Below are 16,721 nucleotides of genomic sequence, written 5' to 3'. Positions count from 1 at the left end.
CTGTTTCAGATGAGAATTCATAAAGAATGTTTAGGTGAGAACACCACTGTTCTTAAAGACCAATGACTGAACACCATTATTCCCAATTAGCAATCACTAAATACCATTATTCCCAATAAGCAATCAATGAATAGTTTGTTTTCATTGATTAATCACTGAACACCATATTCCTAATGAGCAATCATTGAATACTTTGTTTTCATAGACCATTGACTCAACAGCATTATTCCCAATGACCAATCATTGAACACTATTGTTTTCAAAGACCAATCACTGAACGCCATTATTCCCAGTGAGCAATCACTGAACATCATTTTCTTTGTTTACTTCGTTTTCAATGACCATTGACTCAACACCATTGTCCCCAATGACTAATTATTCAGATTTCCTACCTACGATTAATAAAGTTATATTTTAAATTAATTTTAACCCTTTTTGTTCCCTGTGACCAGTTTGTTCCTGATGTCAATTCACTAAACAGCATAGTTTCCAGCAGCCAATAACTGATCAGTGTTACTTCCCAATGACCAATCGCCGATCACTGTTATTTTTCACCAACCAATCACAGATCATCATAGTTTCCCAACGATCAATCAAAGCGAATGATTGCAACCGCATTGATTGATCATTGGGAAACTATGATGATCTGTGATTGGTTGATGAATATATTCAGTAATAAAAATGACTTCCATCCAAATTCATTTCTTTCATGACTGTTTCCTGACTCATCACTCCCACTGCTTCGTTTTTTCTGCATTCTTGATAGATTTTATAGTACATCGGACTCCTGTTTTTTTTTTTCCCGATAACGCCAAAGCCATCTGTGTCCAGGAGTCCAAGAGAGCAAAACCGTCCATGCTGTCTGAGTCACGCTTTCCTCTGTTAATCACAGCGACACTAGCCGTTCATGGACATCTGTGTTTTCATGCATGCACAAGGACACGTGTATGTTACACAGCCACACGATACAGCATGAGCAGCAGTTTGATACTTATTTTGTATATACTGTAGTATTTTGCAAACAGATCCATGAATAAATACATTATTATAAATAAATTATTTATACACGAGAAAGTGACTGTCTGACTACTTTTAAATCGTCTTAAAACTCACTTGTATAAATTAGCTTTCTCTGATCAATTTTAAACTATTTAATGTCAATAATTGTTGTTTGTTGTATTGATTTTATCATCACCACTCAACTGTACGGTGTCCTTGAGTGCCCTGAAAGGCGCCTTTAAATAAAATTCATTATTATTATTCCTTATTCATTCATTCACTCGCTCATCTTCTATCGCTTATCCGAACTACCTCGGGTCACGGGGAACCTGTGCATAATCTCAGGCGTTATCGGTCATCAAGGCAGGATACACCCTGTACGGAGTGCCAACCCATCGCAGGGCACACACACACACACACACACACACTCTCATTCACTCACACACTAGGTACAATTTTTCCAGAGATGCCAATCAACCTACCATGCATGTCTTTGGACCGGGGGAGGAAACCGGAGTACCCGGAGGAAACCCCCGAGGCACGGGGAGAACATGCAAACTCCACACACACAAGGTGGAGGCGGGAATCGAACCCCCAACCCTGGAGGTGTGAGGCGAACGTGCTAACCACTAAGCCACCGTGCCCCCATTATTATTATTATTATTATTATTATTATTATTATTATTATTATTATTATTATTATTATACGCTTATTAGAAATCAGATTTTTTTATCGGAAACTAGTTCTAAGCTTAAAATCGACCTTAATTTAAAACTTTATTAATATTCACATAATCATGACGATATATGCGTATGCAAATTAGTCTATTACGTAATCTAGCGACTTTTTTTTATTTCCCTACTTTCCCCTGAAAAGAGTTGGTGTTTTAAAGGAAACACCGCCTCCTCGGTCACGACACACACTTGATGAAAACACTGGACACAACAACAACAACACAACAGATTCGGAACACACAACACAATAAGGACAAACTGACCTCGTCATAAAAAGTAAGTAGTCTGTATTTAACAGAATATTAACAATACTCGACATCATTAACGCTGTTTTTCTGGGTTTAACTTCTTACCTGGACTTCAACAGGCTTTGTCGTCTTACTAAAAGAAGTCTTCTCGTTTTAAACATGCATTTTTATTATTTATTTATAACGAGTCACTTTCTATGTTTAGCTCTCAATGTATATGCGAATAAGTCAGGATTTAACAGAGAACCCCTGAATCAGGTGGTGGCTTCTGAATAGATCGTAACAGACAGGGTTGCCAGGTATACGCAAAAATCCAGAACTTTTAAATTATACAAACAAAATTTATTTTTTCTTTTATCAGTCTTTGTATAAGAAACACTTAACTCGTTGGATGTTATGAATATTATCCGATTTATATACATTTAGTCGTAATTTGCAGGAGTCCATAAACATTTAGCTGTTATACTGTCTGAATTAGGAGTCAAAAGTGCACAAAGTACACACCTGGCAACCTATTATTGTCTGTAATTTATTATTATTTATAATTTAATAATCTACAGATTATTCTCTGTAGATTAAGAATGAGTTCCACATCTCCTCTCTGTGTTTCCTTCCATCTCCCAAAAACATGTCTGTAAATGGATTGGCACTGCTGAATAATTCCTATGTGTGAATCAGTGTGTGAAGTGTGTGCATGGTGCCCTGTGATGATTTGGCATCCCAGTCCCTGAATACTCTAGGTCCATCATGACCCTCAAAAGCTGTTAAAGGTGATTAATAATCTACTGCATTTAGATGTTAGATAGCTGTTTCCAGTTGTGTTATTTCAGACCTTCGCAGCTTCGCAAAAGGGGTTGTACAATGGAAAAGGGTATGTGCGGTGCCACGTTACTGTTAATCTGCTGCTCATAATGTTTATGTACGTCGAAGAAACTGACCGAAGAAACTAACAGATTTTTTTAACCACTGTTTTTTTTTTTTTTTTCCTCTCTCTCTCTATCATTGTTCGAAATTCTGGTGCTTATTCTTGTTAAACATAAATTGAGAAAATTTATTTAACATGAACAAACTACTGTACCACCAAATGTCAAAACCAATGCCTGTTTACCTTGTATGTATGTATGTATGTATGTATGTATGTATGTATGTATATATATGTACATATGTATGTGTATATATATATATATATATATACATATATATGTATATAAATACATATATATGTATATATATGTATTTATATACATATATATGTATATATGTATATATATATACATACATACTCTCACACACACACACACACACACATACATATATATATATATATATATATATATATATATATATATATATATATATATATATATATATATATATATTGTATATTGTATATTGTATATTATATATAGTATATTTTTTTTACTAATGCCCAGGAGGGTCAGTTAGTATTAAAGTGTTTAAAACACCTACAACTGTCAATCATTCAGGTTTATATGTCAATTGGCTCATCTGACAAAAGATGAGTGCTCTTTTGGCATATTTTTGATTGACAGCTCATCCTAATGTACTCTGGTATTAAAATGCACAGCTGCTATTCAAAATGCATGAAGGTTGGAAGGTCTGGATATTTGCTTTAAAAAACATCTCGTGTACATCTCGTGTTTCTTTATTTAGAAAAACCCCATGTAATAATGCTGCAACCGTCACCATGCCAACAAACAAAAGGAGTGAATTCACTGAAATGATGAATCTATTGATCACCTCCAAGCCCACGGAGCATTTCAGTATCAGAGCTGACAGGCGCATTACTTTCTGGAAATGTCAGCCTCGCTGAGTGTGTGATCTGCTTCCTAATGGCAGTGACAGCAGTTAAAGTCAAATAGACTTTGCTTTTCTACAAATGCACACGGAGGTCCGTGAAAAAGTGTAGAGTTTTAAATAAGGTCTGAGACCACATTGAAAATCCGTGATTTTTTTTTTTCATGTTAAGGTGGGAATAGACAGAATATTTTGGAAATTTGAAATAATTCAAACAAATAAAAGTAAATATTTAATCCGCATGTAATATGTAATCATTTCATGGTCTCGATCTTAATAAAAGCAAATGTGCGACAATAACTTTGTGAACTGCTTTGTACAAAAGCCCAGATGTCTAATCTCTTCTGTTAAAGTGCGTGTTCAGTAGAAGTGTGATGGATTTGATCATGTGGAATACATCCTGGAAGAAATCCATGGAAATAGTTCAGAACTTCAGAAAAGAATGCAAGATTTTTTTTTTTATTGACTGTATGCAAAAATTTGTACTTGATGCTATCATTCTTGTATACCCCATATTTTTATTCATTATTTATTTTAAACATATGAAAGGATTTATATATATTACTAATTTCCCGAGGAAGCTGTATCGCACCCGACATTATCCTGGTCAGGTAGGTGTAGAACACATCCTAGGAACATTGGGACTATGAAAAAAGAAGGGAGCCAATCTATCACACTCACACACACACACACACATACACACACACTTATTCACACCTGGGTGCAATTTAAACTCGCCAATCCACCTACTGCTATGTTTATGTGAGGTGTTAGGAAACTGGAGAACCTGGAGGACCAGAGCGGATAAATCAGAACGTCTAGAAAAAGCCTGTTCATAATAAACACTGAGGTAGACACAGGGGCTTAGAAGTAAAACATAAATAAAGCAAGGAAGCAAAAACAATAAGCTAGACTGAGCACTAGGAAGAAGAAAACAAAAGAACGGAGGGACTAAGCACTAGAAATCAACAAACAGACGATTTCCCGAGGGACAGACGAGGACAGAATTTTAGGCAGGCTAGAGAAATTAATGAGAGCTCACGAGACAAGACGCAGGTGCAGAAATCAACCAGTGAGTGTGAACTGGGTGAGGCTCGAGCTGAGGGGAAACCAGGAAGTGTGAAAACAAGATCATCTGGTTTTATGAATTGTAAAGACTCACAACAACCCAGCTGTGGTTTTGTAATAGAGCAGACAGAAAGTCACCTTTTGAGTAATGAATTCGGAAACAAATATCTTTCTTTGTTTGCGTTAAAACTTTGCTTCTTATGAAAAAATGAAACTTTTTAAGATGTTTAATTCCAGTGTGTATGTTCAGAAGGAGTCTGTAGTGACAGTCCTTTGTAACAGACACCATCGTAGTTGTTTTTTTCCCCCTATTTCTTTTTTAACGTGACAAGATGCATTTTTGTTTGTTTGTTTGTTTTGTTTTATTACCTTCCAGAGAGAAAAAAAAGAACTTGTTTACTGGACGTTGCCTATAAACGGATAAAAAGTATATCGCCTCATTCTTTTTTTTCAAATTGATTATTTTAAAAAAAAAAAGAGCTTTTTTGAAAATGGCTGTGGGATAAGATGACACTTTGGGACATGCAGTTATAGTAAAATATTCATCTTTATTGGAATACATTTATTTGGACTAAAAACATCTCTCCTTATTTTGTCCTTCGTTTCAGTTTTGAGAGATTGATACGACGACGACTAAAAAAGATGTCTGCTGCCATTTGGAAAATCCTCATCATCCTGACCTTGACTGGCTCTATCCACTGCGGTAAGGTCCTGGTGTTCCCTCATGATGGCAGCCACTGGGTTAACATGAATATATTGATACAGGAGTTGCACAACCGAGGTCACAATGTCACGGTCATCAGAGCAGCTGACAGCTGGTACATCAAAGAGCAATCACCCTACTACCACTCCATAACCATCGACTTCTCAGTGGGGGTAGACAAAGCTTTCTACCGCACCTTTATCTCCAGGCAGCTAGAGGGTCGGCGGGAAGGAAAACCATTTTGGACCAGAATCAGTCTGGAAATGGAGATGGGAGCCATGTTTTCCGAAATGCACAGAAATATGTGCGAAATGATCATCCGTATAATCGAGGATCAAAAACTGATCAAGTCCATCAGAGAAGCGGATTATGACGTGATGCTGACGGACCCCGCGAACGGCGGAGGAGTCGTGCTTGCGCATTTTCTGAACCTCCCGCTGGTTTTTAACGTCCGTTGGACAGTGCACGGAGAGGCGCATTTTGCGATCGCGCCCTCGTCTGCGTCGTTCGTTCCCTTTCCTTTATCCATGTTAACAGATAAGATGACGTTTTTTCAAAGGGTATATAACGTACTTTTCCACCTCAGACTCTACTTTTACAAGGGAATTGTAGGTCCTCATTACAGTGCTTTGTGTAAACGCTACTTTGGTCCAGATGTGGACTATTTTGAATTGTTCCAGGCAGCTGATATCTGGCTTATGAGAGTCGATTTCGTCTTTGAGTTCCCTCGCCCGACAATGCCCAACGTTGTTTACATGAGTTGCTTCCAATGCAAACCAGCGAAAGCCCTCCCTGATGATTTACAAGACTTTGCAGAAAATTCCGGAGAGCACGGCATTGTCGTTGTGTCATTAGGAACGCTGATCGGAAAGCTCCCAGATGATATAGCCAACGAAATGGCCGCCGCTCTCGCAAAGCTCCCTCAAAAAGTGATCTGGCGATACACAGGAAAGAAACCATCCACTCTCGGGAACAACACGTTACTCAGGGACTGGTTGCCACAGAACGATCTTCTCGGACATCCCAAGACGAAGCTTTTCGTGAGCCACGGCGGAACAAACGGGATTTTGGAAGCTATTTATCACGGTACTCCAATCCTTGGCCTACCTCTGGTTTTTGATCAACACGACAATCTGTCGAGAATGAAAGGAAAAGGTGTAGCACGGGTCATAGATATAGCTACGCTAAATCAGAACATGTTTCTTGAGGCTATACAGGAAGTCATAAACGAGCCTTCCTACGGTATTAACATGAAGAGGCTGTCCCGGCTTAGCAGAGACACACCCATAGAACCTCTGGACAACGCCATGTTCTGGATTGAGTTTGTTATGAGACACAGAGGCGCTGCTCATCTGCGGACCGAGTCATACAAAATGCCTTGGTACGCTTACCACAGTGTCGACGTTGTAGTGTTTTTACTGTCAGTTGCATCAGGTACAGTCTTCTTAATCTTTGCTCTAGTCCAATACGTATGCTGCAAGTCATGTAAGAAGAAACGAGTAAAACAAGACTGATGATACACTGCCTAACACCTGATTTTCAGATCCCACCGTATACCAAAATGCACAGCCTACATTTTGTCAATCAATACCTCATTTGATCAAGCGGTAAAAATCTACTCAGTCTTGTTTAAGACAAACGAACAGATAAATAAACTAAAGAACATTTTACTTATAAAATTCTATATTGGAATGAACTGTGAACATCTTTTTATTAGCAATTTTATGCCAAATCAGTTTCAAAGGGTCATGAGCGCTCAAGGCTCATTGGAGGCTAGTGCAACATTGTTAATTACATTGTTAGCTACCGTTTTCTAGCTGACTGACATCGGCGAATCCATCACTTAATCAAAGTGACACAGGTGTATGTAACAAATGTACGGAAGTACCAACTGAAATTATGCTGGTAAACTGCAGTCAGCATTTAAACTCAAAATGCTTCTCTCGCTGATTTACATCTAGCTCTGGGCACCTGCATTAAGTTACCCAGAGAAGTGTGTTTTTACGCTTGCTCTGTCGGTGGAACTCATTTACAAAGGAGTAAATGCTTAACTGTATCAAGCTGCTTCCAGTGTTAACTAAGGACATAGTCAATAAATTATGTGGAAATTTAGCCGCCGTTAGCTGATACCATTGTCCAATTGAACAATCACGGATCGTCGTTGCTTGTCCGCCCATACGCTTCTTTTTTTTCTTTGTACTAAACTCTTTCAAGACTTACAAATAATAAAAGCCATTCACACTATAAACAATAAAAGTTTGTTCCCTGACTTCATTTTTTTTCTACATTCCTGCGATTGCAGTAGCCATGACCAAGGTTGACTACTTTCTATTATTCTATTTTTTTTTTCTAAGTTTTGATATAATGTTAGTGATATAATGATATCTGTTATATGATATGATTCATTTGGCAGCTTCTAGCATCTTTTTAAGCATGTATTAGCTCCCATCCAAAAATAGTGATATTTGGCAGCAAACTGAGACACAACGCCAAGCCTCTGTGAGAGAAGCATCAGCTGCAGAAGCATGGCATTCTCTTCACTCAGGCCGTCACTGCCAAGTACTGCAGGATGAGCCACACCACAGTGGGCATGAAGCTGGAGACGGGCGTGTTCTGGAGAAAGGAAGCCTGGCAGCCCTGCAGGAGCACATAGGCCATGATGTCAGGAATGCTGTGGGATAATGATGAATAAGACTAAGGAAAATGGCTGGTTCTACACTGGACTGATTTGACACGTAAACTCCAGCTACATCGTATTCTCTCTCCAGACTTGTGAGACGATGAAGCCGAAAGCCTGAGCCTTTAGAAACCCGTTTCAGTTCATTTATCAGCCAGGTTACATCACGTTCTGCTTCCTATGCCAATCCCAAACTTAATTGCATTAAAAGATGTTAAAAAAACAAAAAACAATAGCATCACTTTGCAATGGACACATTTCCAGTTAAGTTCCCAAAAGGTTGCCGTGTTAACCTCGTCCGTCTGTCGTCGTAGTGGGCGGAGCTTAACGTGAGGAGAAAAACATTTTGCATTTCTACTGAATTAGCTGTATTACTGTAGTATAGAATGTACTGTATAATCATAAATGTATGTAATAATATAGCATTTTAATACAGATTTCAAGAATGAAGGATATATATACGTATATATATATATATATTACATTGTAGTTCATTTGTAATGCATGTTGTACAGTGGCAGCTGATACAGAGTTGAAAGAGAGTCAAAGATGAAAAGACACTTCGTTTATGGCATTTACATCAGATTATTTGGAATCTTGTGCACCAGCAACAACACCTCCAATGGCTGCAAAGAAAAAAACACACAGAATGCACTGAAGACTTGAGGCTGATTTCCAGGAGTGAGCCTGGAGTCTAGACTTAAGCAGTTTATTAGTGATTTTTCAGCCCAGCTCACTAACACTTTATCAGCAGTGATCCAAAATGCACATGTCAAATACGGCAGTGAATTATTTACATATTATTATTGTTTACTTTCTTTTCTTCACTTTATTTACTTATTTCTATTTTAAAGACATTTGGAGGAAACCAAAGCACACGGTGTCCAAAGCAATCTGTACAAAATGATAAATAACAAACCTGTTCTGTTTAAAATGGCTGGTATTCAGCAGAAACACGGCACAGGGTCAAGAGACCAAGGGTCTCGTCAAGGCCTTGACGAGACTTAGTGATATAATAACTAGACTTAATCCTGACGGTTTCGTTGTCAAGTTCATAAGCGAACCTCACATCTATCTAACACGACCCGCCGGCACTGAATGTTCACTATCAGGAGTACAATTTATTTCCATATGTACCACAGCCTGTTCATTTAACACACTGACATTTCTAACGTTTCCAACCAATCACGTGTAAAGGGTTTAGCTTGGCAAAACATTGCATAATTTATCATTGATCTGCAGGTATAATCATTACATTTTAATTCTTTTTAAGTTAATTAACTCTTCACTTCATCTGTCTCGTCACAGATTACATACCTTAAGGCCTTAATGCCTTAGTGACCCATTTTTACCCACATTAGCAAAGTGCGATATTTACGCTTGTCCACCAGGTGGCGTATTACGAAAGTAAAACCTATAATGCATGAAACAAGGCTGACTGGGAGCCATGACAGGGGAATACAAACACGATTTGAACATATTTAATGTCATTTTCGCCTTCATAATTTACTCACAGCTCATTACACACATCTTTAAGGTCATCTCTGGAAGGCAGGGTGTGAGATGACACCCAAAATGTCCATGCAACATTCAATACAGCCCAAAATCTACACAGTACAACAGGGTCACCTTGATCATGGGCCTGTATGGAAATCTCTCCATCATCACTCGTGTAGAGATTTATTCTGTTTTTCAATGGAATACATTTCCGAGCAGTTTACACATTATACATATAATATTTTTATTAAATGTGTCCATTAAACCATTTTTTTAACCAATGTATCCATCAGTGAACATTGAAACACGTTTCACCTTTTTGTACACAACTGCAAAATAAGAATATTAGAAAATCAATAGTTTGTTAAGTGAAAAGAAAAGAAAAAAAAAAAAAAAAACGACTATTGTGTGTAATTGTGATATAATCGAACCCAAGGCAGGCTGATTTGCGCGCAGGTCCTTGTGCGTAAAATGGGCGCAGAGTTTACGCGCTCAAATCACGCTGCGTGTTGAGTGGGACACACGCTCACACACACACACACACACACACACACGCGCGCGCGCACTGACAGACTGACAGACTGACATCCGAAAGCTTTCCTTCCACTGCAATGCCGTGACTGACTCGATCTCAAATGGCTCGCTATCCGCTTCCATGCGCATCTTCCATCAGGAGCCGCATCGCTTGAATCCGGCGCTTTTTTTGGATAGTCGACGTTGGACCGGGTGTTTTTGGCCCTCATCTGCGGTCGCATTTGCGCATCCTCATCCTCTTCGGTGCCCTATAAGATCTGCTCACTTCATCCTCGACCCCTAAAAGATTATTTGCACAGAAATGTGTCCGTGCGCGACGATGCTGGCGACCGCTGTGTTTCTCGGAAATGTGATGCTACAATATGTGTCGTCTCAGAACGGTAAGGATTAAAAGGATGCTTTCCAGGAGGAAAAAACAGTGCACATCTTATTCCTAGGCTCAATATGTAAAGGTTACTGTACCATCCTCTGTGGCTTCGAGCTCTGATTGCATATCCATATCATTCTTTTGGATATTTCTTTCCATTAGATCTTCATGCACTTTATTATTATTATTATTATTATTATTATTATTATTATTATTATTAATTTATTTCTTTTTTATTTCTTTTTTTTTTTTTTTTAAATGAAGATCCGACTTATTGGGAATTAACTCATTATAGACAGTTAAACAGGGCCAGAGAGAAAACCCTATTCTGTGCACTATTATTTCCACTTTATACAGCTATGTGCACGAGCTAGTGGAACAAATGCCATATTGTCTTAAATTAATTGCATTCAAGTGTGCATCAGTGGAATCGATTCGGAATCCCTGTTCTCCTCGATGCGTGTGTTTACACTGAGCCGCATTCGTTTGTGTGCATGTGCACTTAAGTTTATGGAGATTTTTTTTTTTGTGTGTTACTATAGAACACTGTCCATGCTGGGATATTTTATAAAATACCAAATCAAATGGGATTATATCTGGTTTTGTGTCTGTTCGTGTAAAAAAAAAAAAAAAAAAGAATGGCAGGATTGTTAGCAATACTGTATTTCAGGTGGTTTTTCCACAGATGGATGACCGTTAAACTGTTGGACAGTTCAGAAGCTAGGATCTCCAGCATCTTCACCGAGCGTTAGTCAAAGGCAAAGTCTTTTATTTGTCATTTGCACTGCTGACACGTGGAAAAACTGCACTGTGAAATTCTTGTAGGAGCTCCGCTAACAAATACTGGATATACACAAATACAAACATTTCAAATGTATAGTATAAAAAAAGCAAAGCGTTAGTGTGAAAGGATAAAAAATTAACCAGCTGGGATTGATAAGCCATGCTATAATTTGGGAATGAATTGAAATAATTTGCATAATATTTTCATTGTAAATAACTTCATTTTATTTTTCTTTGACTATTTCAAAATTCTTCTAAATGTATATATTGTAATCTGTTTTCATTTTATTATACGTTATTTTTATTTGTCTGGCATCATTTTCTTCTTTTATTTTACCCCGTGCTTTCCTATGACATTATTCCATTCCATCATGTCAGTTTTAAATGACTTAATCATACCACACTTTGAAGTCCCACATGTATGCTCTATAGATTTGACATTAATATTATTTATTAGAATTTATTAGAATAAATCATTTATTCTAATGCATTGTGACTATTCAGACTGTCTCAGGATTGAAATATCAGCTCCCTTTTTTCCATCAAGCTGACTTACTAAGTCAGAAACTGCCGCTCCAGCGTCTGGAGTGTTGCAATCGTACTGTAAAGCTGACCCGATCTGGTCTGTTACACATGAGCTGAGATATGCAGTGTGGGTAGAGTGATCCTATTACGCACCCTCGTGAATCGTACATGACATACAGTTTTAATTTCTATCCACGTTTCAGATTGTCATGCGTGTGTGGCAGCTGTGATGTTGCCTGTCTCATTCCTTCCCCACAAACGATTATCAACTGAGAGGCCTATTAATAAAACAGCTTTGCTGCAGAATTAAGCTGGTTGTAGAAAATGGTTTAATCAGCGTGTGTGGGGCGGGGGGGAAGTCGTGTGAGGGCTGTTCCACTCGATGTGCGTGGACGGCCCTCAGAGGCCCAGATTCAGCAACAGATATCTGCAGGACTGTAAATAGCTTTGGTCCATCTCGCCGCATGTTGCTATTCTTAGAACAGAGACACGGGAGCGCAGGACTGTGGCTCCACAAATTTCTTCGGTGAAAGCGTGTCCATTAAATGTTAATAGACCGTGTTGCATGCCTTTCTGCCTGATCTTCAGCAAACAATGAATCGCAAAACATGAGGCCTGTGTGTCAAAAATAAAGGATTACTCCCATCCAAACTCTTGGTACTTAGTGTCACCTTGGGCTACGTCCATCAGTTTTCCCTATTTTTATTTTTCTACACATTCACAAGCCTTGCTGGAACATGGCTAAATATAACAGGATTTGACATTTTTTTCCCCCAAAGCAACAACCTTGAAAGGAAAAAAAGCATGTAAGGCAGTGGCAAATTTACTATTTTATTTACAAATGTATTGCAAGGCTTAAATAAGATCTCACCTAGTGTTCCTGCTTGAGATTTACATCATTACTAAAGATATCCATGATTTTCAGGGATGCCACTATTCGTATTTGCAGCTCAGGTCTCTTTACAGGTCTCTGTGCCTAATCAGCGATGCACATCAATCTGAGTCGTCAGTCACCATCTGGGAACTGAATGCAGCAGGATTTTAAAATATCCTAAACAAACGTCGCTTCTCGAAATGTACTCGCAGCTGTAGCGTTAAAGCCTGTGCGCCTTTTCGTTCATGCGATTATCCAATCGGCCAATCGTGTTGCATCATGGATGAAACCAGGCAGATGCAGGTCAGGAAGCAAGATTTACCGAAACCTGGATGGTTGTATATTAAAAAAAAAAAAAAAAAAAATCACCTTTTTGTGACTTTTTTAAATGTTCAACAAACCGTCCAGTTTCTGTGAATCTGTGCACACTGTACCCTCAGAGTCCTGAGACCAGTGTAGTGTTCTGCTCTTGTAGCTCGTCCACTTTAAGGTTCGATGTGCTTTTCTGCTCACCGTGGTTGTAAAGAGTGGATATTTGACTGATTATAGAGCTCATAGAGTTTAAACCAATCTGGCTGTTCTACTTTGCCCTCTGTTTTTTTTTTTTGTTTGTTTGTTTGTTTTTCGCACCATTTTGTCTAAACTCTAGTTTACGTTTTATGTTATGTGTGAAAATCCCAGCAGATCATCAGTTTATAAATTGCTCAAATCTGGCACCAACAACCAGCTCAGTCAGAGTGTCCGAGATCACAATTATTTTTCCACATTCTGAGGTTTGATCATTTTCTCAAGCTCATGATCTGTATCTGGGTGATTCTGATGCATTGTGATGCTGCCACATTATTGGCTGATTAATAATAATGTATAATAATGTATAAAATAATGTACAGTATAATTAAGATGGATCTTAAATGAAAGCTAAGTCTATATTAGATTTCCTTTACCAAATCAGACTAACCTGCACAATGCTGCTGGTAAAACCTTCGACTATTGTTGTATTGTTAGCTTTGCTGAACGCTAGATCAACTGTAATTCAAATTAGATGAAATTACATAACATGAAATGAAAGACAAATGGTATCATTTTGATGACGTGGTTTGGCATCTAGCAAAAACCTGTAGCTTTTCTATAACCGGTTTTAAAAGCGTGTTTCCTCGAGCTCATGCAGATTTGAATTTCATTCTGTTCTCATTGCTTTCATGGTTTAAGAAAAGTAGGAGGTGGTGTGACTCAAATCCAGTGCAGAATTAAAGGAATAATGAAGCATTCTATCAGGAATTGAGCAACTGTAATTTTATCCGCAGGCAGAAATATCGCCAGGGCTAATTTTTAGTGTCGGTGAGCCCACGTATGGGAAGAGGAGAAATTCCTTTCACAATTGTGTTTGCCTGGCCATTTGAAACTCATACAGTAAGCATCAAATGCCACTGCTAATGAGAGCGTGTGGTATTAAAGCTCATGTCCATCAACAGTCGTCTTTATAACTCGATGGCTGGCCTTCCTAGGATGAAGGATGATTTGCTTTATGTTTGGGATTTGGTGGTCTAGTGGTTAAGGTGTTAAGCTACCGATCGGAAGGCTGTGAGTTCGAATCCCAGGCCGCCAGTGCTGGGCCCCTGTCCCTTAACCCTAAGGCCCCTAAACACTCCATTGCTCAGATGAATTAAAATGAGGTAATCTGCCAAAATGCTGTAAATGTAAAATGTATATATGATCTCAGCAGTGTCTAAGAGGTTTGGTCTGCCCAGGTTGTTAATAGCTCAGGAAGTGACATCTCATATCCTCGGAGGCACCTGAAAGCTAGTGGCTGTGAGCTGGCATGCAAACTAACCGACTGGGCTCGGACTCGAGATTTAACCCGTAGTGCTGCTTCTAGTACGAGTGTATAATCATGAGCGGTGTTAACAGACACGCCTACGTTCCTTGTTAGTCCACCTTGTACAGGTAGGTGTACAGTGTGCATCTTTTCCCTACACAGTGTGTTACTCATCCTCTAGCTCATCAGTGTCAGTTTCTGACCACAGCACTGCTGTAGTCTGGATATTTTGGGTTGGCAGACTGTTTCTCATCCCAGCGGTGACATTGAGGTGTTTAAAAATCCCATCATCACTGCTGCGCTGAGAGCGAGTGACACCTAAATAATACGTGGTTAGTGATGGTCACATCGTGCTCCCTTTCTATTGATCGCTGAAGAAAATATGAGGGGTGATAAATTGTATGTAACACAGGCTCCAGTCAGGAACTGCATACCTTGAAAGTGACATATTAAAATCAAATGTATAGAGTAAACCGAGAACCTGGTGTTTCAATCTACTTTCTAAAGTCTTAGACCAAAACAAATTGTTATAATTAACTAATGCATGAGGGAACTAATACGACCTATAATCTTTCGGTTCATACTGTTAGACTTATGATACAGAGGTTTGTCTGCGTGGTCTGATACAGCATCCGATATCACGTGGGTCCGATCAAACCATTATTGGAGTAGTATAGTAAGGTTGGACAAATCAATCAGTTATGGCTGAACAGTAATAAACGTATAACGGATAAAAGATTAACGTTTTCCTTCAAAATTTGCAATGCGTTTATTTTTTTTTGCTTGACTGATTGATTTATCCAATCAATCAATAGGACGATGGGAAGATGACATATTGCACACAATCTCACCAGTGCTATTATTATTATTATTATTACATACTAATTATGTGGTTGTGTGGAACATGATAGTTTACTGGTCAGAAAACTGTCTTGATCTGTCTACATATGAGCATCATAAAATAAAAAAATAACTTAAAAAAAAAAAAAAACACTGGACTGCTGAGGAGTCCAGAGGGAGTCCAGAGGGAGTAATGGAGCCTGTGTTGCAAGAAAATGATTTGGGTTTCAGTAATTCTGCCCGCTGACAGGCAGCACGAGGGTTTGTGAGGCGATCTGCTGTTCTCAGGACAACTATTATTTCCTTCTGGGGTACGAGAGCGGAGCCCATGCCATGGCGTCTCAGATCTGACTCGTGGTGTACTGTATGCTGTCGGATCTTCGTACTCTCGATGGTCATTTGTTTCCGTAACCGTACCGAAATGTTTCCAGTAGATCATCGAAATGTTCACTGACCAGGTGCACAAATTATATATATAGTAATTGCCTAAAGTGTCAAAATAGCCAACGGTCATCTCTCCAAGGCCTCTGTTTTCCTGAACACACAATAACAGGGCTATAATGTGTCGCTATTGCTACTTACACATGACTGAGTTTTGCATCTGTGTAATTTTGTTTGAGGCTTATTTCTTTTTTTGAGGTCTCAGATGCTATTTTTACTGATGGCAGGACAAGGTTATTCCCTTTGCTGTTCTTTTTCTTTAGACTACATCCATCTACATAAAAACCTCATCACACTAGCGACAAATGGAAGCCCAAGCCAGCTGGGGCCTGTCCTGATAAATCATTATTTTGTTGTTTTTTTTTTCTTTCAACGAAAATGGTGTTATCGGAGTAGTCTGTTCATCAGGCTGAGAACAGCTCGACACACAGATGTCTCCATAGTAGGAATGTAATTCTAACTCTTATTAATAAACTCCAGACAAGGAACTGGGCTGAGTGAGCATTTTATCACACAGCTGTCCTGGCAGACTGAGTGTGTACAGTAGTTGCACGCTAAGGCCAAAAGTTTGTGGACAATCAGGCTCAGTTACCAGCATGACAATGCAGCTGTGCACAAAGCTCTTGAGTTCCATGAAGACATACAGTATGTGTGTTAAGTTTAGAGGTGAAGATCTTGATTGTCCTACACAGAGCCCTGGCTCTGACTCAACCCCACCAAACAAGCCTTTGGATTGAACCCCCGATCTCCTCACCTGATCTCAGTGCCTGACCTTACTAATGCTCTTATGACTGAG

The 16,721-nt window shown here is 38.8% G+C and overlaps 2 protein-coding genes across 4 annotated transcripts in view; both read left to right on the top strand.

Annotated features, from left to right (window-relative positions):
- Window positions 1-1,871: 1,871 nt before the first annotated feature.
- Window positions 1,872-7,827, top strand: ugt5f1 (UDP glucuronosyltransferase 5 family, polypeptide F1). Of its 2 annotated transcripts, none has more exons than XM_060877413.1 (2): window positions 1,872-2,010; window positions 5,477-7,827. In XM_060877413.1, exon 2 carries the CDS (start codon window positions 5,511-5,513, stop codon window positions 7,083-7,085), a length of 1,575 nt encoding a protein of 524 aa, XP_060733396.1. In that variant the 5' UTR covers window positions 1,872-2,010; window positions 5,477-5,510; the 3' UTR covers window positions 7,086-7,827. The 2 variants fall into 2 exon arrangements, with proteins under 2 accessions (XP_060733396.1, XP_060733397.1); XM_060877414.1 differs by lacking the exon at window positions 1,872-2,010 and adding an exon at window positions 5,030-5,295.
- Window positions 7,828-10,314: 2,487 nt separating this feature from the next.
- The window catches only part of nptnb (neuroplastin b), a 35,508-nt gene continuing 29,101 nt past the window's right edge, over window positions 10,315-16,721 (top strand). For both annotated transcript variants that reach the window (XM_060877412.1, XM_060877411.1), the window contains exon 1: window positions 10,315-10,659. In XM_060877412.1, coding sequence (XP_060733395.1) covers window positions 10,581-10,659 — 79 coding nt within the window. In that variant the 5' untranslated portion in view covers window positions 10,315-10,580. The remainder of the gene's footprint in view (window positions 10,660-16,721) is intronic.

Source organism: Tachysurus vachellii, chromosome 9 (genome assembly GCF_030014155.1).
Source record: "Tachysurus vachellii isolate PV-2020 chromosome 9, HZAU_Pvac_v1, whole genome shotgun sequence".
In the NCBI taxonomy this organism is placed as follows: Eukaryota; Metazoa; Chordata; class Actinopteri; order Siluriformes; family Bagridae; genus Tachysurus; species Tachysurus vachellii.
The sequence above is the reverse complement of the archived record's forward strand: the minus strand, read 5'-3'. Positions and strand labels throughout refer to the sequence as shown.